The sequence below is a fragment of the Pezoporus occidentalis genome, unplaced genomic scaffold (genome assembly GCF_034315485.1).
Source record: "Pezoporus occidentalis ecotype Australia unplaced genomic scaffold, CSIRO_AGI_Poc_V1 ctg31, whole genome shotgun sequence".
Classification (NCBI taxonomy): Eukaryota; Metazoa; Chordata; class Aves; order Psittaciformes; family Psittacidae; genus Pezoporus; species Pezoporus occidentalis.
This window is the reverse complement of record NW_026915052.1, coordinates 4,743,802-4,769,246: the sequence shown is the minus strand read 5'-3', so window position 1 is coordinate 4,769,246 and position 25,445 is coordinate 4,743,802. Positions and strand designations below refer to the sequence as shown.

General features: G+C 40.2%; 1 protein-coding gene across 2 annotated transcripts in view; it reads right to left on the bottom strand.

Moving 5' to 3' along the window:
* ASPG (asparaginase) overlaps positions 1–24,642 on the bottom strand; it is a 49,508-nt gene extending 24,866 nt beyond the window's left edge. For both annotated transcript variants that reach the window (XM_062628076.1, XM_062628077.1), the window contains exons 1-8: positions 24,430–24,642; positions 18,678–18,807; positions 15,048–15,159; positions 12,116–12,241; positions 10,597–10,680; positions 9,413–9,539; positions 2,717–2,829; positions 1,116–1,301 (exon numbers count right to left, since the gene is read on the bottom strand). In XM_062628076.1, the coding sequence (XP_062484060.1) occupies positions 1,116–1,301; positions 2,717–2,829; positions 9,413–9,539; positions 10,597–10,680; positions 12,116–12,241; positions 15,048–15,159; positions 18,678–18,807; positions 24,430–24,613 (1,062 nt within the window). In that variant the 5' untranslated portion in view covers positions 24,614–24,642. The remainder of the gene's footprint in view (positions 1–1,115; positions 1,302–2,716; positions 2,830–9,412; positions 9,540–10,596; positions 10,681–12,115; positions 12,242–15,047; positions 15,160–18,677; positions 18,808–24,429) is intronic.
* Positions 24,643–25,445: the final 803 nt, after the last annotated feature.

The following is a 25,445-nucleotide window of genomic DNA, read 5'->3' as shown; positions in this document are numbered from 1 at the left end:
ACAGAGCATGGCATCTTTGCAAAAGTTAACTTCTCAAAACTCCTCCATTAAGTTATGCAAAAGTTTTACCAACACCCAAATAACTGCCCATATCAGAAAATACTGAGCTTGGATACTGAAGAGGTCGAAAGAAACTCTTACAGTCTCCTTTTCTTTCTCCTCAAAACAGACTATGTGTTCTTGAAGCAAATATAACCTAAAGCTGTATCAAAACCAATGTTAAAAGAGGAAGGTTTCAGCACCAGACTAGAGTATCTAGGTTTGCCTTACAGTCAATGAAGAGGCTGGCTCTAGCAGAGGCATGGTTGCTCCCAACAAAACCAGGTGTCTAGGGGGATGAGTCACCCCCCGGCAGTGCTTCTTGGCTATTTAATGGCTAGTTTTTTTTATAAAGGCCAGTTAAACCAGCTTCCTCCACACTACCACATGCAACACATACTCTTACATGGCTTTGAGCTCTTATTAGTGCCAGTGATGTCACATCTTAATACACAACTGAGAAACTCACTACAAAATACCCTGGATATTAACAGTATCTGCACAAAGCCTGCTTTAGGCTAGCCTGCATTGGCTAAACACAGCTGATTTCCATTCTGCAAGACAGAAACTTCCTTACATACTGCTCTCCATTCTGTCACTGGATTCAGTTGTACTTCAGTCTAATAAAAAATTTGGAATATTGCTTGTATTTGCAGACTTTCTTGATGATCCTACATTGTAGCTAAGTAACTGCGAGCCTACCAAATATTTATTTGATCATCTGACCCCTAAGCTAGCTTCTAGCTCAGTGGAATCCCTCTGGGGTAGACACTACCTATCTAATGCAAGGTATCCTGGAGTGCTGCATGCAACAAGCGCAAGCAATCACTAATTTGGGATTTGAGCTGACCGTTTTGACCATTGGGGTCAGGAACAACAGGATCTTGTTTGCAGATACGTATTTAAACACTTCAACTTTAAAATTTTTGAGATATAGTTATTTTATGAGCAATATCTCTACAGGTAATGAATTTGGTTTTATATACTGGAACTATCAGAAGTATATAATCAAGTCGTACCAGTGGGATGGTTCTTTTACGCAGCAATAGAGTCTGAAATTATTGCACAATCCTTACCTGCCCTGTTGCATAGACTGTTTTGACAGACCCTCGTAAGCACTGGGTACAGTTTAGAATCACTACTTTCCGTTCAGCGGCTTTCTTCAGTTCTTCCAGCAAGTCTTCTCTATTGTTTGGGGCATTGCCACTACCATAAGCTTCAAGTACAATTCCCTCAATTGGAGGCTGAAGAAACGCTTTTACCTGTTTAAAAATAAAACAGGGAAGAGAGACAAAAGGTGTGTTTAAGTCACATTAAGATTTTCATGTATGGCAATAGCATTTTTAAAAATGGTCTATTCCTATTATACTCTTACAGGCTCTCATGCATTACAGTCTTCTCATGCCTTTCTGTGCTCCCCATTTGCAGTAACTGGGACTGCAGAATAAGCTTTAAAAAAATGTGAATTTCACTCTATAGCATCCTTTAAAATTCCTAGAGGTATATATTTTAAAATCAACTATTTTCTGCAGTCATGACCTTGGTGTGAAAAAGGATGCTACTGTTCAAGTGCCTTTAGCAGGCTATACTGTTGCACCATGGTGGAGCAAAAGATTTACCCTTAGAAAATAAATGTAGAATTATTAATTGAGATTAGAACCCCTAACCCTGCACAGATTTGTTACTTCAGCAAAGAGTTTTGTTAACAAATGTCCGCCTAAGAGAGAGAGTGTCTCACCTTTCAGGAAAGAATGTTCTAATGAAGCCTGGAGTTTTTTAACTCAAAACCTAATTGTTTTAATTCAAGGTAGATTAAAAAATAAAGAGGCTCTAATACACTCTGGGTCAGTTGTTACTCAGGTAGCTGTTGTGCCTAACTGTAAGAGAGTGCCTAGCAAAGTCTTCTTCCCAGAAAGACATATTTTAAACAACCTAAATGTTTCCTTGCTGATCACATATGCTAAATGCAATACACTGTAAGCCCCTATGAGGCTAACTATGCAGTTGGAGTTTTATTGCAAATATACCATTCCTCTGCCTTTCCATCTGTTCATATTGACCTAAAAATGAAGGCAATATAATTGAGGAGTGCTGCTTAAACTACTGGATTCAATTTAAGATGGCAACAGCCACAAAAGACCTGTCAATTTAACAGAGATAGTATTAGACAAAAATTTAAAGACAAATCTACCTAAACCTACAGTTCTGCAAAATAATTTCTAAAGGCAAAAAAAGTCCTACCTCTCATTTTCAGCAGCAAAATCCCATTTCTCATTTTCAGCTCTATAGGAATGCTGAGGGTCATGTTAACCATCAGTGTGAAACAAAATGAACCTTAAAAACCAAGCATGAATTGTAGAAATAATTACTCTCTTCCACCCACCATTTTGTGTATTCTTTGACAAGCTATCTACTAATACGCCTCAATATGCAGCAGTAGAGCATTTCACATGGTCACAAAAAACAATGAAGCTTTTATCAATAGCTTATGGCATATGAAAATAGTCTTTAAATTCTCTGATGTTCAAAACAATGTTTATCAGAAGAAGACAGATCCTTTCCTTTCCCTCCAAAACCCCAACCACTGCTATAAACAATCCAGCTTCCCTACTTCAGCTAACAAATCAAGTATTGAGCATCCCTTCACCTGCTTCCAAAATGAAGTGGTGACACTTACAACAGCAGCAGTGATTCCTGGGAAGATTCGCAGAAGCCCAACATTCCTGTTCATATTGGTGTGAACTCGAAATTTCTTTTTGGTATTGGCTCTCCACACTGTTTCCCAATTTACTGTTAAGAGAAATAGCCTTTTAAATTTAAGACACAACATTAAGTACACTTGTAGCACTTCATACTTACAACATTGTCTTTAAAACTGTTTCTTATGTAGGGGATTCATGGAAGGCAATGTATTTTTGAAAAGAAGAAATGAAGACTCATTTAAGCCAGCAGCCATAGCAGCTGATCTAACACACCTTATTTATTAGGTGCCACAAAATGTCTTCAAGGGCACTCCCAGGGCAGGCTCAACTGTGTTAAATTTTAGCTTTAATTCCAAAATAGTCTAGATTCTGAAGTAAATCAGTATTACTTATAAACATTTCTTAGTCGTTGCCCTTCAAGGAGATATTTAACATACATGCTACTTCAATTTAATAGCATTTTATCAAAGGCTTCCAAAATGAATAGTTTAGTTCAGTGATTATTAGTGAAACGGACTATTTATCAGACACAAAGCTGCATAGCTCTACTACAACCTCTTCAAAAGAGAAGTCTGATAGCTGTGAAAAGGATCAGAGTCTTAGACCTGATGGGACCATGATGTTGAACATGTCCTGTCAGTGCCAGCTCTCCCAGTTTTGAGTGAGAAAGCCACAACCAAGAGAGCGCTGTGCAGATCTAGCACAGGTGAGATACTTACTTGTCACACACTGACCTGAACTTCTTTGTTATGTAGTTGGCATGATACCAACCTGGATTCATGTTTAGAAAACAGACCTTCATCTTCCCAGACATAAGAGATGACAAATTCAGTTACTGTTGCCGTTAATCACCTCCAGAGTTTATTAGGTAGTTACTAACGATTAAATAAAATAGCAAGGATTCAATTAACTCAGATTATACATTTAGAGCCAGGAGCCAGCTGTTTAACTAATAGTCTGTTTGTGTTGCATTATTAGAAACCAAGTCATGCATTATTGATTTCAAAATTTTACTACTTCAGTGGAGGAACATAGCAATCGTTGGGCTGACAGCTCCTACAAGGCAGTGGAAGAGGTTTAACAAACAGCGGCCAACAGATAGCTCAGAGCGCCATGCTTCAATGAAAGTAAACCATAGCATAAAGCTACCTGTTTCATGATTTAAGCTGTTTAAATTTTGGAGAAACTTCCAAGCAGCAAGACAGATAAAAGATCTGCATGCGTAATACTGACTTGCTCTCAGCCATGTGGAGAGTTACTCACACCAATTACTGTTTCAATCTCTTGCAATCAGCAGACAGCCACTTGCAAAAAAAATCAGAGTAAAAGTCTCCATTGAAGCCTGCTCTATTGCCCCGTTACTAAAGATACTAAAAACTACACATTCCATTAAGTCAGGACAGAAATATATCAATCACTTATAAGACTAGAGCCACTGTATGTTCTTTCTAAAGATACCATACATCATTAAACAGGTCATAAGCAGTTGGCATGGCAACATGTTTGTCCTACAAGCAAGCCACACTTCAGCACATGGATTTCTAATGCCCTGAGAATGGGAGAACAGAACTATAGACAATTTCTAGTTTCCTTCTTTGTGCTAAGCTGGCTACCACTGTTCTGAAACCACCTGGCTGGATTTAGTAGCTAGCCAAGGAGCTCTCAGAGGTCTCCATGAGCTTTCCAGAGTGAGTTAGAGGCATGCAGGATGTACATGGGTTAGTGCAGAAAGCTGTGCATTTGTTCTGCTTGAGGTTCATAGGCCTGGCTAACCACACTGGTTCATGAGCACTGTGCTTTAAGAGTAGCAGTGTTTAGCAATAAATCCAATCCTTTCAACCTTCTAACAGTCAGATTAATTCTTTAAAAGCAGGCTCCTCTATAAGAAGGTATGGCAATAAAATTGTATTAGAGGTTTCTGTCCTTTATCCTCCATGAGCTAGGAGTCCCTGCCAAAACTTCACAATAGCATACTACTAAGTTTGGCAACTATTAGCATCCCTAATGCCTGTAACGAACTTGAAGAATGAACTGAGGGAACCTGCCTTGGCATGGATCACTAAGATACTGCCAGAAGTAGAACACCAAGGAGGGAGATCAGAGGATAGGTTCAGAAGACAGACCTATACCAGGCCTATACCTGTACTCTTGAAGTACGCTCTACCAAAACCCTTATCTTCTTTAAGATAAATGTAATGCATGCAGACATAGTACAGTGATGTAATTCCAAGTTATATTAAAAAAACACACTAAAGATTGCCCCGAAGTTAACATTCTCTTGGTCATGAACCCCATCAGCCTATGTAACATGCTTGGTATTGCAGACTCCACAAATGTCAGCTTTCCATTAGACAAATGAGGCTAAAAGGCAGAACAAAAGGCAAGTACAATGCAAAAGTCAAAGACAAACAAATATACATAAAAGCCCAACTTCATCTCATATTTATTCAGAACTGTTGTGAAACAGAGCACCATGCAGGGAAAAAAAATTCAGACCACACTCTGCAACCTCCATCACAAAGACTACATCCATAAAAAGAAAGAATATTTATGTCGCATAGCAAAGTTCAAGTATCTCTATTGTACTGAATAAACCAGCTATCTTGCAGCCTATAGTCCACAGCAATCTTCTTTTGTTAAATAAATTAAAAAAAAAAAAAGGAAAAAGAAAAAATCTTAGAAATCACTAACAGATCTTAAATAAGAAACTCAGATACAAGCAGGTGAAGTGCAAAAAAACATATGTATTGGTGTTCATAACAGCTTTTTATCCTATGGATAAGAGAATAATTAGGGCTATTTAGTTTTGGCACAACACAGAAAACAGTAACCTGTCGTGACTTCGATGGTCTGTGCTTGTAAAGAGTTTAACTGATATAGTGTACAGCATTATGTAAATATGGATACAAACCTGAAGAAACGTAAGCTAGCTACTAGTGTCGCACAGCAGAAAAGAAGTTTATAACGCAATGTACATATATAAAGAGGTAATGGCTATTTATGTACTGTATCCAAAATGGCTTGTGATAGAAAAGATTTCATTATTCAAGGAGACTGCATTCAAGATATTAAGGCTTTTTTGTTTTTTCTTCCAAACAAAACCATCACATAAACAATACTCCACTGTTTCCAATCTCCCCTTCTGTACCAAACACTACAGCTTTTAAAATTACAGCTCAAAAAGCTACATCCTTATCTTCTTCAGCTTTATTCTCTCTCTTTCACACACACACGCACACGCGCACACACCCCCACCACTACGGTGATACAGTTAGTGAAGAAAAAAACATCAACCTGACTTAAAAATAAAAGAGAAAAGCAGCTCTATACAGTCTAGAAAGCAGCAACACACACCACCTCCCACCACCCCCGCTGTTAAACAGCACCTATGCCACAACGCAGATTTCAACTTATAATGGGAGAGCAGCAACTAAGAGCGACACCTCCCTTAGGAGTGGTGACTGAACTCCAAGTTATGAAATCAAACAAGAAATACAGCTTTTTGTGATTGCAGAGTTCCAGACAAACAGCAACGCTTTCTTCTCATCCTTCTCTGCAGGGCTACGGGTGAGCCCTACCATTATATAAGCTGCCCTGGCGCTCATTATGATTCATGGCAACAGCCAAGGGGTGGGGAGCGCAGGCCAACCTATGAGTGCAAATTCCTGAAGGAGGCAAAATAACACAGACCCCCTTTTTTGGCAGTTTGTTGTAAAACAATCGACACACATCTTCTGAAATTAATACTGAAATTGAATGGCAGTGTTGCAAGAATCAACATGCCTACTTGCAAGGGAGAGGGGGGACCAAAAGCACTTCACTGAAGAGAGCTGGCACTTGCCTTAATATATAAATGACCTGGGCTTCTTACTATAAATAACTAAAACTGCCAAACAGGACACAGACTTGGCCAGTGACGAGTAGCTTCTTTCTAATGGGACTGGTGGGTAGACAAGCCCAAAAGGGCCTTCTAACCTTCTGCTGATGCTGTACCACATTTACATGCACAGTCATATAGGCTCTGCTCATCCCCTGCACAAGCTATGTTTCTCATCACACAGTCCTGTACATGTGCACCACTCCCAGAAGTTACATGAATGTGTGATGAAGAAAGCAAGTTTCATATATGCTTCATTAGGACAATCAAGAATAGAGAAGAGTAACCAGTTATGAAATATAATGAGAATCTTTGCACATTTCAATTCAAGTAGTCCTCCTTGTTTCTCCTATTTTCACAATATGGGAGAAATAAGGCAAGGTCTCTTCAGTTTAAGATTTTTGAAACATTTATTGTTATTCCTATATTATCAATTTCATACAAAGATTGTTGATTCTCCTGCAAAAGTATTTCCCATCGGCATTAGGTTTCTTATTCATCTCAGGAGTGAGCTAGAATTTTTCATTTCTTCCAGGCTTTTCTTGTGCTAAATTGAAAGTCTTAAAGAAGCTGACACACTTGCTCATCTAAAACTGGATAATGGGACTCTTAGGTGTCTTAGGATCTGGCCGAGAACACAGCTGATTGATAGGATCAAAAATCTACTGGGAGGTAACAGAGTGAAGTATGGAAACCAAAAATGAAAAAAGAGCAGCAGCTAGAGTAGAAAAAGGAACTAAGCTTCTCCCTCTCCTCTTTGGCACTGAAGTAGATCATTGCTTTTATACAGTATGCCTAGCCTCAAAGAGCATGTCTTCTCCTTATTCCTGTATACCAAACCATGATCCCATTACATTCCATCCTGTCACCTCTCCCCCTCTGCTTCTCTGTAATTTTCATTCCCAGCTTTGTTAGAACCAGGAAGCCTGAGGAAGAGTTTCTGCACATGGGCTACTCCTCCTGGCATCCTCAGGCTGCTTTCCACAATGCTGAAGCAGCAAGAGTCAGCCCTGTCTACAGAAGGATTAAGGCATATTATTCAAAGCCATTTGGGAAAAAAAGAACAAAAAAAGGTTAAAAGATACTAGATCTGTTTGGTTTGTTTTGAAAAGCCCAAGTGGTTCCTTGTCTCTGTGAAAGCCTCATATGAGGACTGAACAAGCAAACTCAAGGGAGACAGCTATGTTTCAAACAATTACTCTGGACAAAATAAAGCAGCACTAGTAGTTAGCCCGTACTATAAATTGTGTTTTTTTCAAAATGAAACAATCCTTCAATACTGACACCATCATCTTGGATAAATGATGCTACTCTAACTGGGTAATCAACTGAAACAAGTAAAAATAGAGCCTATCACACCAGCAGTTTTAAAATCAGAAATCCCCACTGATCTCAATGAGGCATTCTGCTGAAAATATAATGGGACCCAATACAGGCCAAGGGAAGTACTTAATAACTTTCTCGTTTTTCTAATATAAGCAAGGAATCACAGAACAGTTCATTTAAATCCAAGACAGAAATAGCATACAATTTACAGCTTGATTTCATTACTGATCAGTCAGTAAATGGAATTTATTTATACCTTATTTGATGCAGTTCATAAAAACCCAAGAAATAAGATTCTCCCCAGTTTACTGCAGCAGTCAACTGAAAGTATTCCTCTTGATTTCAAATACATCAAATTGGACACAGCACAGTAATACAACAGTGGCAGACTCTCTGAGAGATGTCTTATGGACCACTACAGTATTTCACAGGCTTCCTCAGTTTGTATCTGGCTGCTACAAACACAGCACTTGGGTCCTGAAACTTTAAATAACTCCCACTCATTAGGTGGAAGGGATAAGCTTATTTTTCCAAATTGCAGAATGTCTCTCTTTAGTAGTAGAAACCATTCAGAATGGAATGCTGCATGGCAGAGGGCTACATCTCCTACTGCCACTAATAGCACCCAGCAAAAGAATTTGGGAACCCCCTTGTATTCCTATTTTTTGTGATAATGGAGACTGTCACCAAGTGCTACTCCTTTTTAATATACCTACCCTACCCAAAACCAGCTTGCAAAACGTAATGGATTTAAAATTGTCCTTTAGTACGCTTTCTGGCAACTCCTCATTTGGCTAGATTCCAAATGTGTCTCTCCTCTCTTCATATAAAGGGTGTAATTTATTCAAGAACAGACACCAAGTGTGATAATGACTTTGCAAATGGATATTGAAATCTTCATGCAGTTTTTCCCCTCCTAAAAAAACAGAAACATAGGAATTATAGGGAGCCTGAGTAACTTTGGGGGAAGAAAACCTTCACCCAGTGCATATTCCGGGTCTGGTGTTTTCAGTGCGCTTGCAGTTTAGACAGTTCCTACATATCCAGTAAAACATCTTACACAGTGACATGAATCAAACAAAGCTGCATGTACTCTGCAATCGTTTGACTGATTTTCAAGCCCAGCATGGTCATTAACAAGATTAAATTCTTTGTTCTTTCAGTCCTCACTCCTTCATTTTTATCTTCAGAGCAAGCATTTTCATGACACAGGGGCAACACTCCCTCTGGTTAGTCTGGATCTTTAGTGAAACTCAGTCTGGCTAGCTCACATCTACATTCAATAGATAAATGCCGTTGAGTCATAAATTGTGTCTTACTAATATTTAAACAGTTTCAGAACAGGTAAAGCTACAAGGCTTTCAAAGATTTTGAGTTTAAAATAGTATTTCAGCTACATAGACACATTCTTCTCAGCTAGAGTTCTGTTGCATGTGGCGTACATTACAAGACTTAAGATGTTGCTTACTTGTAATATCAACCTCAGCATTTGCAAGTGGAGGCAGGTTAGGTGAGGAAAAGGCATTGAAACTCGCAGCATCCACCTTAGTCACCCTATTTCCCCTGTACAGTTTATTATAAAAATACAGGCACACCTGCAAGACAAGTAAAGAAACAGGTCTATGAATAAGCCAGTAATTAAAAGATTCTGTAGATAAATACTGTAGCTCGTCCTTTATAAAGTGTTTTCTAAATCTTTAAAGTAACTCAGAGGCTAGTAGATGTTTACAACTTTTACCCTTTCAAAAAGAGTTGGCACATCTGTCACACATTGGTTTAAGAATTTAAGAACAAAACAAGTTAAGAGCTAACTAGTTTCGTAATCCTCTCATGAGGCATAGTCTAGGAGACAGCAAGTGTGCCTGAGTCCACTTCAGAGACAGAAGAAAGAAACAGTGTGGACTTTTCAATAAGTTAATCAGTTATATCTAAATTCAGAGTGCAAAACCTTAACAAAGGCCTGGTGAAAATGAGGATAACTTTCAAGAGAGTTACTACACATAAACAGATTCCTTCTCAAGATCCTTAATGTCTGTCAATTGAAATTTGAAGGAAAAGAGATGCTTCAAAGTTATTAGTAATGAAGATCTTGGCCAACCAGCTATTGCTATTGCCTTATAAGAACTGGCTTTGAGAGCATGGCAAAAATGAAATGAGGTATAACCTGACTAGTTTTCTGTCTGATTTTGGACTGTGCAGCACCAACCTCTTTAAAGCCAGGGTGCTGAGACCATGAAGGTACTTCCACATACAGTAGATATATGGTCCTCTACACTTCAGGAACTAGAACTAAAAGACACTTCTATCAGTTCTAGGGCAACTTTAGAACTTCAAAATAACTTTCAGTTTAAAAACTGACAAGTGCTTCAGATCCCACATATTTGAAAGGGAACCCCTGATTTCAAGTCTGCTGCAAGCTACATTTCAGACCTGACAGTCTTCATAGACTGCATATGGGCAAAATGGGATATAACTTTTGAGAAAACAGCATGTGCTTTGCCATGGAAATGCCTGTAACCTCAGAAGAATCCATTTATCTTTCTGTTTAACTGCAATTCCTTACTGTCTACCGGATATTTTGAGTATGTAAGTATGTGTCTTGGCTAGAGGAAGAAAAGCAGCTTCTGAGACTGTCGTCACAGGCAAACAGACCTCAGGAATCACAAACTGCCCAGCGAACAGCAGTGCGCCCAGAAGGTTGGCTCGGCCGTCATTCTGCAGCTCGTATATGGGCACCTGAGGAGCAGAGACAGAAATTACACCCTGTCCCTTATGTAAAGCCTACACAGCAGAAAAAAGAGTCCAACTTATGCAATATAAATACATGAATAATTTATGTAACAATGATTTATGACAAAGTTTCCTTCTTAATCCAAACTATTTTAGACTGCAGCAGATGGTAGGATTTCCCTCTGTGCTTAACAGACTTTTATAATTTAAGTGCTTGAAAGCTAATATAGACATGATTCTAGTGCGATTAAGCAGATTAAAAGACTGATTCAGGGAATATATAAAAAATAGAAAGCAGGCATAGTTAAGGTGACTGAGTATGGGAGAAATGATTGTACCGAGAAAAAGCAACAGCGCCGGATCATACAGAACTGCCACTACAGGCTCCACAACAGCTCTTTTGCACCATCTTTCCACAGAGTATTGAAAAACTGAGCCAGCAGGTTATTACTGACAGAAAAGGACAAGATTAAAACCAGAAATTGGGTCCGATGAGTGGCGACTTCCACGTCTTTTCAGATTGTCTCTTTATTAACAGAGAGTCAGAGCTCCTTTCAGCAATGAAAAAAATCACATGTTCCATTGCTAGATCATGTCAGGCAGATCTCCAAACAATAAAGCCAAAAAGAAAGTAAAACCTTGAATATGATGTAACACAACTAGACTGTCCCATCTCAATACAGTAAGTGGGAGCCTACTCCTTCCCAGACTTTTGTATTTTGACTTCAAATAGACCACATATGAAAGGGAAGTTATGAGATGGGGAGGGGAATTTTACAGTGCGATGTTTCATCTCTCCTTTGTGATTAGAGCTGTATTTTACACTCAAGCAAGCTATACTAGTAAGTCAACCCCTCCCCCTCAGACAATATGCAAAGAGCTGATCTCCAGCTAAGAGAATGAAAATTAATAAATACGGTCTTTAGAGGAAAGGAAACAGACCATGTTCGATGGAACAGAAATGATCAAAAATGCATCTAATGGTTAGGGATTATTAAGAAAATCATAAAGAATGCAACAAGATAACAACTGATGAAGTAAGAAGTAATAAACCTCAGGGTTTTAAAAGAAAAAAAGACAGCTAACAACCAGCAGCCACCTGAGGCTGGAAAAATGCTTCTCATATAAACCGATTAATACACAATGGCCAATGACAGCCTCTTATATCTTTCTCTGAAGCATCTGGCCCCACACATAATGAACTACTGGTCTGATTTGGTACAGAGTTGTAAAGTCATTAATGATAAAATTATGGGGTAGATCCTCAGCTGGTGAGCCTGTCAATTCTCACTAATTTCTATCAGCACTGCGACCATTCACCGTGGCCAGAGGCCTGCCCTGCACTACTAAACTGTACAGTGACAGTCAGGATACTGCCTAGTTTTGCATACAAAAACCAAAAATGAGGCTTCTGACTTCACCTTCAAATGAAGCCCATTACCTGAGATCCTGTCAGAACAACAGTTTTACCCAGATTCTCACACATGAAGGATAAGGCTGAAGCTGTATAGGCCATGGTATCAGTGCCGTGAAGGATCACAAAACCATCATACTTTTCGTAGTGCTCCTGGAGATTGAGAAGTTTTCACATGGTTAGAGCAATGCTCTGGCATCAGCACGTGAAGTACATACTGCATTACTTCCACTGATACAAGCAACAGCATAATACTTTAAAGGGTGCTACACACATAATTCCTCCTAAAGTTATCCTGTTTCCAGTTTAAATGCAATTAAGGGTTAATAGGACACTAAGCACTACAGCCAGCAATTCTAATTATGGAACAGTCAAAGGGGTTCTTCTATGTATACATATTAATGCAGCATTTTAAAACCAGAAGATTGCTAATTAAGAAAAGCTTAGCAATGGCTTTAAACAGGAATGTTAACATATGCAAATTAGTCATATAGTCTGATTCTTTGTTGCCGATTTTACTTTAGAGATTACACCATTCACAGGAACAGATTAGGCAAACCACGGCTATCACAGCATATAGAAAAAAATCCATTTAATCCGGATGGCACAGGCAAATAGCCAGTGTAACAGTGCCCTCTTCTGTTAAGAAGTCATCCTTTCTGCAGCAGCGTATGACTTCAGCAAAAAGAGATAAAGGGTCTTCTTCTTGTTTGTTAATGTACATACACTTGCTGGTTTTTGAGAAACCTTAGACTATCAGGCATGTACAGATGCACAAAGTAATTTTCTAACAACTTTAATCTACATACAGTTGCACATAGGAGGTTTTTTTTTTAATGCTAAGACAAATCACACAGCTCATCCTGTTAGAATAAAGTCATCTGCTGGCTTTTGGAGGAAAAAGGAATTGGTTTCTCAATTTCGAGCTGATGTTTACCACGAGTGATGCACGTGGTAAACACTGTAGTGAGAGACACTGATGTCTCTGATGTAATTTGGTAACATGGAAAGGATTACACAGAAGTTTAAGCAGATCTATGAAATGCCAGTGTGAGGCAAAAATGGGTGTGACACAGAATTAAACATGATTTCTTTTTAATTACACTTCTTATGCTATAGTAGGCACACAGGCATCTCCTGAATCTCAGGCATCTCCTGATAATAAGGTCATCTCCAAACTCACCTGCAGATTTCTACTCATCCTTTTGCTATTTCTTCACTATTACTCATGCCCACATGTTGTTACCTACTGGAATTTTCAGGGGATTTCTGCTTATCTCTAACAAGTTAGCCAGCTGAACAACAGCCAATGTTGCAAGATCTTTCCGTAGTGCAAACTACAGAATGATGCAAAAGCATGCTATAGTTATTCGACAACGCAGTAACAAGGTAAGTTTCAACAAGGCCTAAGATCACAGAAATAGCAACTTGTCCTCTTTAACTCAACCAGTATGCTCACAAATATTTTCAGCCTTATGAACCTTATTAGACGTGAAAGAACATAGCCTGGTTTAAGCTTCATAATATAAAAGATTAGGCTGGCTATTAAGGAGATATACTATAGAAACACCTCAGAATGTCAGTCACACAGTGAAAAGCACAAGGCTTTGCTAGGTATGTGTCTAAGATGAGCATGAAGTAGAAGTGTCTATATAAGGTGGACAGTTGAAGAAGTTTGGGGTTTTTTTTCTTTTCTCAGCACGTTTCACTTGGATGACGCAAACTGGGTAATCGCTATATACAGAGAAGCTGCATTCCATGTACAAGAAAGGAACACTTTTTCCGTAATAAAACTAATATGTCATTAAGGAATAAAGGTAAATTTTCTCCTGTTCAGCATGGGATTGACACCTCCTACTCTTGGCCCTGAGCTTTTCCTAGCTGCACCCCTGCTCTATCCTAGAGGCTTTCCATCTGTACGCCAGCTCTGTCTCTTCCTGGCCTGGCAAGATGAATTCAATAGGAGCATCATCCCTAGTGTGGTGGTTCCAGGACTAGAGGACCTAAGGGTGAAGGACTCTTTCCTGCATCTTCAGCATCATTCCCTGTGTTATTACACTGTTTGCATGCATTGCTATGGCTTGGTTAAAGACGGAAATTTACACTAAAAAGCCCACTATCACAGAGTGAGAAGGAATGGAAGAGCAGTATCTTAGGCCCATGGTTATTTATTTCTAACAGCTACACATGAATTCCTGGTGTGAAGTATTTTAAATGTTTCACATTTCTACTTTTTTAAAAGCACATAGCTAAATTCAGACACAGGGACAGAAATGCTGTGGTTTTGATGCTCGAGAAGCATGTACTGAATTTATCTATACATGCAGAAATATCTAGGGCTTTAAACATTTCCCAGTGTGGGAAACCTAACCACGATAGCATTTTTCCTACTGGCTGCAAAGCCAAAGCTAGTCAAGTCCATCTGTGTCCAGTATAAGAAAGGCATAAAGACATGAAATTATTTCCTACATCAATAGCCAACTAGTAAGCTATTGGAATACTGAAATGATGAGTAACTAAACCACCTTCAGTTAACTCACCTGTAGCTAAAGATTTTTTCAATGTTTTTGGAAAGTGAATTTAAGTCAACTTTTTAGAATGTATCAACCTACATACTACATATCTCATTCAATCATAGCTGCAATTTTCCTATTTTCTTGTACAGAACTATGGCCTGGCTTATTGTGCCATAATTCTGTACTATATAACTGTATTCATGAACTATGTAACTTTAGTGACTTTGCCACATTTTCAGAAGAAGAAAATTTGGAAGGCCTTGTAAGCACAGTACTTGTTATTTTGCAAGTAACTAAGCAAGGCACGTAACATTTGCATTTTAAATAAACAAATATATATCATATGTATAGCACTAGTGAGTTGTTTTATCTTGCTAAGTGTACTTGATAAACTGATGGTTCTGTTTAAGCAATAAATGAATTATTATCCCTCACCACAGTACCTCAAGTTTCCTTGCAATTTTGGCCCAGTCCTCTGGAGTCATGTTGGAAGAATCAAGCAGCGGTGAGAGCTCCAGGATTGTGTAAAAAATCCTTTTGTTTTGCTTAGAGACACTACAAAGGAAGAGAATTAGACAAAAAAAGAAAGTAATTATTAGAGCTAATATCAGTTCATTGCTTCTCTTTTTTTTTTTTGAATCGGTAGTTTTGACTCTTTTCTTCTCCATCCCCCAAGTCTATGGCAAAAAAATGGTCTTAAATTTGGAACATTAAGTTCCAAACTTATAAATTCATAACTTGATGTGGTTTAAAGCACAAAACCTTACATTTAATTTAATAATAAATATAATCTCAGAGGTGGAGAGGGGCTGGCAAAACTAAAAACAGAAAAGAAGAACCCAGACTTACTTGTTTTAAGCTCGGAACTGATTTCTAACAAAAGCTGATACAAAGGCCTAAGGTTTAAAAATGCTTCATAAGCTACTGAGAGGAATTTATAAAGCTCCCAAGGTTTATAGGGGGTCAACAGGAGAGTTGCAACAACTTTCTGATCCTTTGATAAATATAAATAGGTAACCTTCCATGACACAAAGGGTATCTTCTCTTAAGAGTGTTATGACTGGAATTCATTATTGTGGCCTTTAGAAGATCCACTCGTCAGTTTCTTTGGCCTCAGATTTCAGAAAAAGTTCTCTTGGCTAGTTAAGATCTTCAAGTAGACTGTTGCCTTGGCTAGTAATAGGCTAACTCTGTAAAACCCCAGTCCCAGCCTATTAGGCCTGTTGTCACCGTGGTATTAAAGTTTGCTATATGGTACTATCTATCTCTTGTTATGAGGAGGAGTTTAAGCATGTGATAACAGCAAAGGTATTAAAATACTGGCATAGGTGTAAAACAAAAGCCTCGGGAATATAAACAACTCACTGGCTACCAATTATTGGCCACAAGTGCAACCTTGACAGCTGGGAAAATACTGCTCTAAGTAGAATAAAAACAAGACAAAGGAACTATGCAAGGGAAAACAAGGGAAAACAAAACAAAACAAAAACAAAAGAAAACAAAACAAAAACAAATAGTCAAGCAACAGGATAAAGTACCTGTGGGGCTGAGGAATGTAACACTTTCAAACCTCATGCAGTGTGTTGCCCAGCAGGTGGAGACCAAAGATTAAGAGTGTCTAGACACCCAACTTTAAAAGTACATGATCCCCCTTGGAGGAGACATATCAAAGGTGATGATGGCTATGGAATCACAGTGGGATTGTCACAGGTTTAAGCAAACTGTCTGCTCTTCCTGCTCCCAGGGACCATGGGTCTCCCTTTCTCCACCTGGCTATCACAAGAAATCTTACTCTTCAAAGACCTTTGATTTGCCAGCCAAATGGACTGCATACAAAGCATGTGTTTTATACCCCACAGAACATGTTCAATTCTCCACATTTACTTTATAACCTCTCAGAATAAAGTCAACTACATAGAAGTCAACTTGGCAGTTAAGATTTGGCATAATAAAAAAACCCTACTATTTTCTGCTACCTTTCTGAAACTTGGATAAAATATCAACCATTTTCACCCATTCTTACATTACTTGGAATGTGTTCTTAACTAGCAATGCAGTGGCCAATGAACAGCTAACAAAGAACTGCTAGCAGGCCAGCTCTGTCCCTCCTACTCACTCTCCCAGGCAGAGCCATCGGGAGCATGGTTAACAGGATCACCTTCACAGCATTCTTAATGCTTTTCCACTGCCTGAATGATGGAAAGTTCCCTGCCAGCTGTAACTGTGATAGATACTTCAACATTTATATTGGAAGACAGTCAAAGGCTTCAGAAAAGATCAGAAAATTGCATGGATGTGTAAAAGAAATCAGGTGATTAGCGCACAGAAAAGTTGATTACCTTCCCTAGGCATTCTCAATAGTGTTTTGTCCCCACTTGTGATTATGTATATATTTATAGCTACATAAAATATGCAAAACCAAGAGTCAATTATCAGTTCATCAGCTAATAAAATCTGCAGACCCACTCCATTTATGAGGCCTGCAAGAGGGTTGTGTACAGCATAGAGAGCATTTAAACAATGTGTAGGGTTTTTTTCATACCAGCTGACATACTGTACCTAAGAAGTTAGACTTCATATGAAAAATTGCCTTGCTGGACATCATATTCACACATGCTAAGAGTAACTTTGGAAGTCAGTTGAAAATCTGTGAAAAGAAAGCTCCCCTGAGGATGTGATGTTTAAATAAAACACAAGATACTGACACCACAGACCAACGCAGTCTACGACTGTCTAAAAAGACATCATACTGTTCCTCTTAGATTGAGGTCATCGCACAAATATACAAAGATCACAAAATACTCCTATTTTCTTCCCTCAGAAACTCACAATATTTCTCAGTCTCCTAGTTAAAATATCATTGGGCTAGCACAAAAGAGAAAATGGCATATTGCCATGACCAACCTCCAGAAACAGCACTCAGCAGTGCCAAAAAAACAAGACAAGATTGGGTTTTAAACCTCAGGTTTTGATGGAAATGATTGTTTTAAGCTTTTTTGCCCTTTATGGAAAAGAAGTTTCAGGACAACTGTATTTAGGATTCAAATAGGTATATTACTGTAGTTTTGTTATATTTCAAATCTCTTAAAGTATTTGAAAGTTATTCAGTTACAAACACAGTATTGTAAGAGATCCATTTTTCTTAGATTTATCATCATATTTAACACAAACTGCACGTTCATGTCAATACTACTCCACCAGCAAGCAGTTAATTTCTTTTCCCTTTATCCTTTTTCTTGCCATCTGCCTTTTAAGTGGCTACTTTTAAAAGCTTTACACAGAGACCTCAATACAAAATAGAAAGAAATTAATAAACCTTAGGATTTCTTTGTGTGTCCTGATTTTCTCCTTAAAGATGAAAGAATATCCATGTTTACTTTTATAGCAAAACAGCTATAGATCCATTACTTTTTGAATGACTGTGTAAAATCATCCTTTGTGCAAAGTTAACATGTTTACAGGGGTACAGTCATTCAGCACAGCCGAGGAATATCTCAAATTAGCATACTGCCCTCTAAAGAAAACTTACAAGCTTATTAATCATTGTCCAACAGTTAAGAAGCGATGCAGATTAATCGTAAGCCCATCACTTATTACCATAATGTTGCATAATTTTGTGAAAGACAATCAGGTTTTAGATTTTTTTAAAAACCAGAAGGCCTGCAGAATTAAAGCATGAGGCCTATTCACAGACGCATTAACTAGATGCTACTTTTTCAGTCATATGCTGAAGGTAATTTACACAGAGCTGTATACACCGCTTTCTTAGTTTCTACAGAATGTTTGTATGTTTGCACAGTAGCAAATTAATATCCAATACAAGAAAAAAAATGCAGGACTAAGCTACCAAAATGGTTACTTGTTGCCTAATTTAGAAGTTCTCAAACAGTTGTAAGACACTTCATTTCAAATATACCAAAACAGGCACAATAGGCTTTTTCCTTTTAAGTCAATATAAGCATTTTTGCTAATCTCATAATGGATTCCTTACATTTAAAGTTTGGTGATGTAATTACCTGAAGATTAACAAGATACTTCCTAACCCTTCCACTGCCCCAGGAAAACATACTTACGGGAGCACCAGTGTGTTTTCTGGAAATTCATGGAAGCTGTTCAGTTTTGTTTCCTGGGCATATGCCTCATCATGCAGCATTGGCATTGTTTTCAAACTGCTTACTAATTTATTTGCCTCGGGAGCAAGCCCTTGAAAATAAAGAATAAAGGAAGTAAATAATGGCACACGGATGGAAGGAAACAAGTGGCACAGTAAGGAGGGAAGAAGTCAAGTTACACAGCTTTTGCCCATCCTTCCAAATGAAATTTAAATAGCCTATTGCCAGTTTCAGAACATGAAAATCAGATCTAACCAATAAATCTCTGTAGTTATCTTTTCTTGACTTGAATAAATCTGTATTTTATTTAAGAGAAATAATGTTACAATTCTCCTCCATTTAAAATACTTATGTTCTACCTGGTCTTAATTGTTTGTGTGCAAATGCCAATCATCGGTAAGGGCAGGAAGCCAATTTTTGCAACTGTAGCAAAAAGCTACCACTTTCTTTTACATTTGCCACAGCTATTCTCTACCTGTGGCAGAAAAAGAGGTAGAAGACTTACAAAACACTGAGCATTACTTTGTACTATCAAGTTGTGATACTTAAAACTTCTTAGCCTACAGTAGTATCGGCACAAACAGCAAAGCAGTAGTATGACTATATTGGAAGGCTGTATGTTATGTCTATCAATGGCAATAGCATCTCCAGAGAGAAAAAAAAATAAATAAAAGAAAAAGCTAAATCAACCCCCACAGTAGGTATTGAGCATTGATGCAGATTCTCTATCTGTATGTAGAGATAAACATCAGCTTCCCAGAGTCTTAAGTGATCTAATCAGTCTCTCTTGAGGGTTTATGACTGAACATCTCGGTTGACAAGAAATTGAGAATGTGCATAAGCTGCTGAATAGAAAAAGTGAAATACGTGGATGCGTCTTTAAGGTCTGTTCACCCTTTCCCTGGTCATGATGGTGTCTTTCTCTGTGGTAGGAGCCCTAATTTTATAAGTCTTCTGCACCTTTAACTAGCCTAAGGACATTTAGTGTTTGCTGGATCTGCAAGTGTCCTGGTTACAACCAGGTATTTCAAAAGGAATCCGCGTGCCGTTCTCTCTTAGCCAGAAAGGCACCTTCATTTTTGATGTTACAATCCTCAGCTTCGTAGAAGTGACTGCACTTGTGGATCTAACTTGCATCCCATCTCCCAATACCCTGTTTCCAGAATGACAGTGACAGTCCTGGCATCCACGGTCAGAAGCCACCCTGGTTTTCTTAAATCTGATTTTTTGGGATGTTTTCATTCAAGGAACTTCCATCAGAGGTAATTCCTTCTTGACTTCAAGATTCTACTGGCGTTACTGTCCAGTTCAGTTTAATTGCAGTGAATGTGTTTTATACCACCTGTTCAGATGGCAAACTCTCAAACCACATTATCCTACTTCTGCTAGTTCTAGTTGTTCCTAATTTGAAGCCAAGTAATCCTGCCCTACTTCCTAGCTCTTCTGTTTTGAACATGATTCTCATCCAAGTTAGCATCTTCCTTTTTTTTTTTGCTTCACCTTCAAACAGAAAATACTCCAAACCACAGAGTATTTTCAGTAGTATTGCTGCCTTTTTCCATTTACCCATTTACTTTCCAAAATGACAGAAAAATCCTTAAGAACTCCCTAATCTCCCTCCTGGCTTGCCTTAAATGAAGTAGCAAACCTCTTCATAGCCAACTTTCTCACAGGATGGCAACAGCATTTGAGTGGATTTGCTTGGACTCCTGCCGGAATACTTTGTTTTACAAAATACACTTAACATGCTTTCAAGCTTTGGTTGTTTCGTTCATTCAGCTATAATCCCTGCTTTTTCCTACTAAGGGTGTTCCTAGCTTAGTCATAAAAGGCCACTTCTGCTGTTCTTGGGCACAGAGACATTTTGGCTCTGAAGTTCAGTCCAGTTTCAAGCATTTTCTGAGTATTTTCTGATTATTCTTGTTTAGCCAATGCTCATCTTGCTCTGAATATTGACAACGGCTTAGATTGTTTACTTTTTGTATTTGCTCCAGGAACCAGAGAGCTGATGTATGTTAATATTCTTAAATCCCTCCTCCATAAACAGCAGTTCCTCATCTCTTAATCACAAATCTGTCAGGACTTTTCTGTAACTGCTTCCACTGAACTTAAACCTTTTTGTTAAGACATTCTGCAGAATGTTGCCCACTTGCAACCTATGCAGTCCCCTAATCGCATCCATGTGTTTCTGCTTTACAGCTTCAAGAAGCAAAAATGGGGCAATTCAAGTGCAACTGTTTTAAGAATACTTCTACTTTATTATAAATGGAAAACATTTTTTGTGAGCCAAGCTTGTTAACCAAGTATTTGAAGCAACTTCACCCCTGCAGAGAAGAGGCAGGCTGTGCAATTTGTCCAAACAGCTCCCATCAGCTTCTGTCCTCTCCTTCTTTAGTTGGCCAACCCCAGCATCACAAAGCAGATTGACAAAGGCAGAAGAGCAAACAAGCAACTGTGGCTGAGGAGAACAAGGATGGTTCTGTCTTATCTCCAGTCAAGGAGACTGCTTTTTACCCTGCTCCCGTAGGTAACTGTTACAGTTACTTGCCAATGGAGAAATCCTATAACCTGTGCTGCAGCAGAGAAGAGGGAGCTGAATTAAGTCTGATGCAGCTGTGTCAGTGGGGGCTCTGCACCTGAGAAACCTCTGGCACTGGGGAGAAAGAGCATAATGCACGCTGAAGTCATCATCCTGAATCCTAAAAAAACTCTCCATGCTAAAGAATACGAAGAACTTCACTAAACCAGTTTTTACCTATAGGATTATCAATACATGTGGCACATACATCTATAGTGCCAGATCCCAAAGGTAACAACTATATTTTGCAAAGGCAAAGCAGCAGAAAGTGTTCTCCAAAATACTGATTTCTGCAGTTGCAGTAGTTGGAGATTTCAGAAATGTGGATAGGTTTCAAACAGAAAAAGATTTGGACTACAGCAGTCAGTCCTTTGGGAGTCTAGTATGTCTAGAAAACACACATAATTAAGTTACCCAGGCAGACTATCCAAAACAAGTAATCTTCCTATGGCATTTAGCTTAGTTATACTTGTATTTGTTGGGTGTTCTTTCTCTCAATATTTCAGGTTAAATCTTCCTGAAGGTACCAGCCAGGAGAATGTGAGCACAAACTTGATGCAAAGATTAGTATCGCAGCAACCTCACTAATGAGTGCAGTAAGACTGTCTTTCTGAAATGAGCTACCAATAAGTCAAAAGGGGCTGTTTTGGGAGAAAATAAGTCGTAGGAAGCAGAAGGAATAAATTTAAAACATGCATTGAAATGCATTATTTGGCAGCAAAAACACAAATAGTGAGAGTGTCTGCAACTGAGCCTGGTTGTTGCTCAACTCACACAAACAGAAGCAGACTATCCATCCTCTGAATATTACTCCTGCACAGTAACCTGTAGGTGTGCAGAAAGTCCAATAGGTCCAAGACACGCCAGAGAGGCCACATGTGCATAGGTCAACTGCCGAACCTCTGTGAAGAGGTTTACAACCAGGTATCATGGTGATAAATAATCACTCCATACATACACAGTGAGACCCGGGAATGTGATTGTATCAGTCTTGCATATGGGGGCAGTTCTGCACAGGAACATACTCCTTGCAGAACACATTAGGCCTCTCAAAATTGTTAGATTTTAAGAATGAAACCATCTTCTCCCAGCAACTGGAAAGGCCATAAAAAAGCTTGTAAGCCTAGACAGAAATTAGTTAGGTAGAAACCTAGCTTGATCCCTTCACTTTGAGCAGTTGCTGCTATTAGATGCTGGTTTCATTCAGCTCAAAAAAGCTACTTACTTTCCACTTTGCTTGAAATAAAACACTTGTAATTCTAAGTATGGTTGTAAACAGGCATTTTCTATCAATTAATAAAAGAAATGAGGATCTGTTGTTCTTTCCTTTGAAGCATGCTGCCTTTCTTTCCACCAGCTTCTACCTGAACACTAAAGACTGCCAAATGTTGTAAAGGAAGTACCCTGGCTGCTCTGCTGCTAGGTCTGTGCATGAAAAGCAGGCTGAAACTTACTAGGATGTAGCAAGTCAGCATCATTGGATCATAACTACAAGATTGTTTGCACATGATTTAATGATTGACTCTTGTTAGGCAAAAGAAAATAAAAAGAGTTAATTTATAAAAGAATGAGATGTCATTTCAATTTATTTGCTTTAAAAAGGTGTTTAGGAAGCTGAGTCAGTAGAAGTAGCAAATTATTTCAGTATAAACAATTCAGAGAGAGGAAAGTCAACACGTCACATGAAACACAGACTTTTTTTTTTTTACAACTCTGATAAACACAAAGATGACAGCCATAAAAACTAAAGCAGAACAACCCCGTAGAGCATCTTCCCTACAATAATAAGGATCAACTAGACACTGTCTTCTGAGAGAGAAGGGTATGTATTAGAAAAAATACCCAACAAACCAGCCTAGGAAGCTCTGAGGCAAAGCCCCTTGTGTATTTCAGGCAGGGGCTTGAAATTCTGTAGCAGGGAACACAAGTACTTGTGCTTCTAAACCTAAACAAGACAGGCTCTTGAAGGCCTGGGATGCTCCACTGCCTTTCAAGTGAAGGAAGAAGAAAATTGAATAGATTTTCATCAAAATTGGACAGCTTCCCTCCCCCCTTTTCCCTTTATACCAACGCTGGCAAATGCATAGCCCTGCAGCAAGTCAGAGCTGGCCAAAACCCATTCCTTTCCCCAGATACGTTAGCTAGCTGATGCTTCTGGCATCCCTTGGATGTGCGCCTACTGAGTAATGGCCTTGTGGTGCCCAGGTGCCACTCCAACTAGCTTCTGGACTGGGGACCTGAGGAGGTGTCAGGTGAGTCTAGGCACCTACCTGCTGACATTTAGTTTTAGGGGCACCTGAAAACACAGCATATACCTGTAAGTATACCCAAGAAACTTCTGTGTAAAATGCCAACAGCATACTGAAACTTAAACGTTTTTCAGCTGGTGGGAGGAGGTTTGACATGTCCAGCCTTTTCATCAATGTTAAGTCTTGCCCTCGCTTAGTAAAGTAAAGCAGAACTGCTCAATGATCTCTTGAAGAACGTCAAGAGCTGGTTGGAAAGCAGCAGCAGCCTGCCCAGAGGCAGGTGAGCATCTGATCTCACTCGCTAGGACACTTGGCAGCACCTACGTATGCTGCCTCTCTTGCATCAGCTCCGTCAGGTCACTACTTGAAAATCCTTGACACGGCCACCACCTCCAACAGCACACGCTCTTCCCAGTGGGAATGCGAGGCACATGATCTTTTAGGGCTAAAAAAAGCCCGCATCACCGGTACGATTAAGCCGGTTTCATTTTCAGCGTGTGGAGGGGAGAACTCATGCTTCAGGAAACACGTTGTCTTACACCGCAACCAGCTCTAACTAGCTGTGAGGCTCACTTGTCAGAAGGATGCCTATCAGCTAAGCCACCGAAATAACCAGCTGGTAGGAGCAGAGGATTAGAAATTCGCACACACCCTTCTGGCGTTGCTCGTATCAGTTACGAGAAACCCGAGGATGCTAAACCACAAACCGCGCCAGGGAGAGCGGCCACAAAGCAGGGCTTCGCAGTTAAAGAAGCGGCAGTCTCGGCCTCAGACAAGCGGCGCATCCCCCGGCGCTGCGCCCGCCAGCACCCCACGCAAGGGCCGGCTTCCAGCGCACCCCGCTGGGGACCCCACCGCGGTCCCGCTCCCCCCGAAGCCCCCTCACCCTTGTCGTCCTGCACCATGCCGATGGTGCCCCCCGTGTTGATGACCAGCACCCGCGCCTCGGCCTTCGAACCGCCGCCGGGGGCCGGGGGGCACCCGGGGCGCTCCTGAGGGCGGGGGGCGGCCAGGGCTCTGCTCAGCGAACGCGCACCCACCGGGTGCCGTGCCGCCGCTCCCGCCTCCATCCCGCTCCCGAAGAACCGCTACCTCCCGCCCGCCGAGCTGAGGGTTATAGCGCGGCTGCGGCACCGCCCCTTCCCGCCCTGCCGGCGGGCAGCGGGGTGGGGCCTGCCCGGGTCACGGCGCTGCCTCAGGGGCGGGGACAGGCGCCATTCCCGCCCTGCGGAGCTAACCGCGGGGAGGCGGTGGCGGCAGCGGGCGGGGCGGGGCGGGAGGGGACGGGACGGGGGTGCCTGGCCCCGCCGCCAGCGTGCCGCACCTCCCCTTGGACTTTGCTCCGCAGCGACCGCGGCTCCGGGGAAAGGGGAAGGTTCTTCACGCTTGGAGGAGAGCGGGGAGCAGCGGCGCGTTTAGGGCCCGGGGAGGAGAGGGGGTAGACAGAGTTCGGGGTCAGCCCCGGAGGGAAGACCGGAGTCGTCCCGTCTGTTTTCCAGAAAGCTTTTGGGGAAGAAGGCAGGAGCTTCCTCTGCTCATCTGGCCTCTGAAGTGACTGCTGCTTACCATGCTGTGTGTTTTATCCTGATGATAAGCACTTCTGTCATTAGCTGTATCTGCAAAAAGGTGGTTATCAGTAAGACCTGAATACCATGATCCTTAAGTGGACTTTTCCATGCAGTAGGGATGCTTCAGAGTCACGGGTGATGCAGAGAAGAACATAAACAGGTTTAGGAAACAGTGACAATGCGAACACATCTACCTCATTTCAGTGCTCCATGAGAGACAGCACCAGTATTATTGCCCATAGCCCGGGGGGTGATAATACTGTAGTAGAATTGTCAGTGTTATCAAAATAGATGGAGTAATGCTGGAATTCATATGCCTGTGGAAAACAGTGAT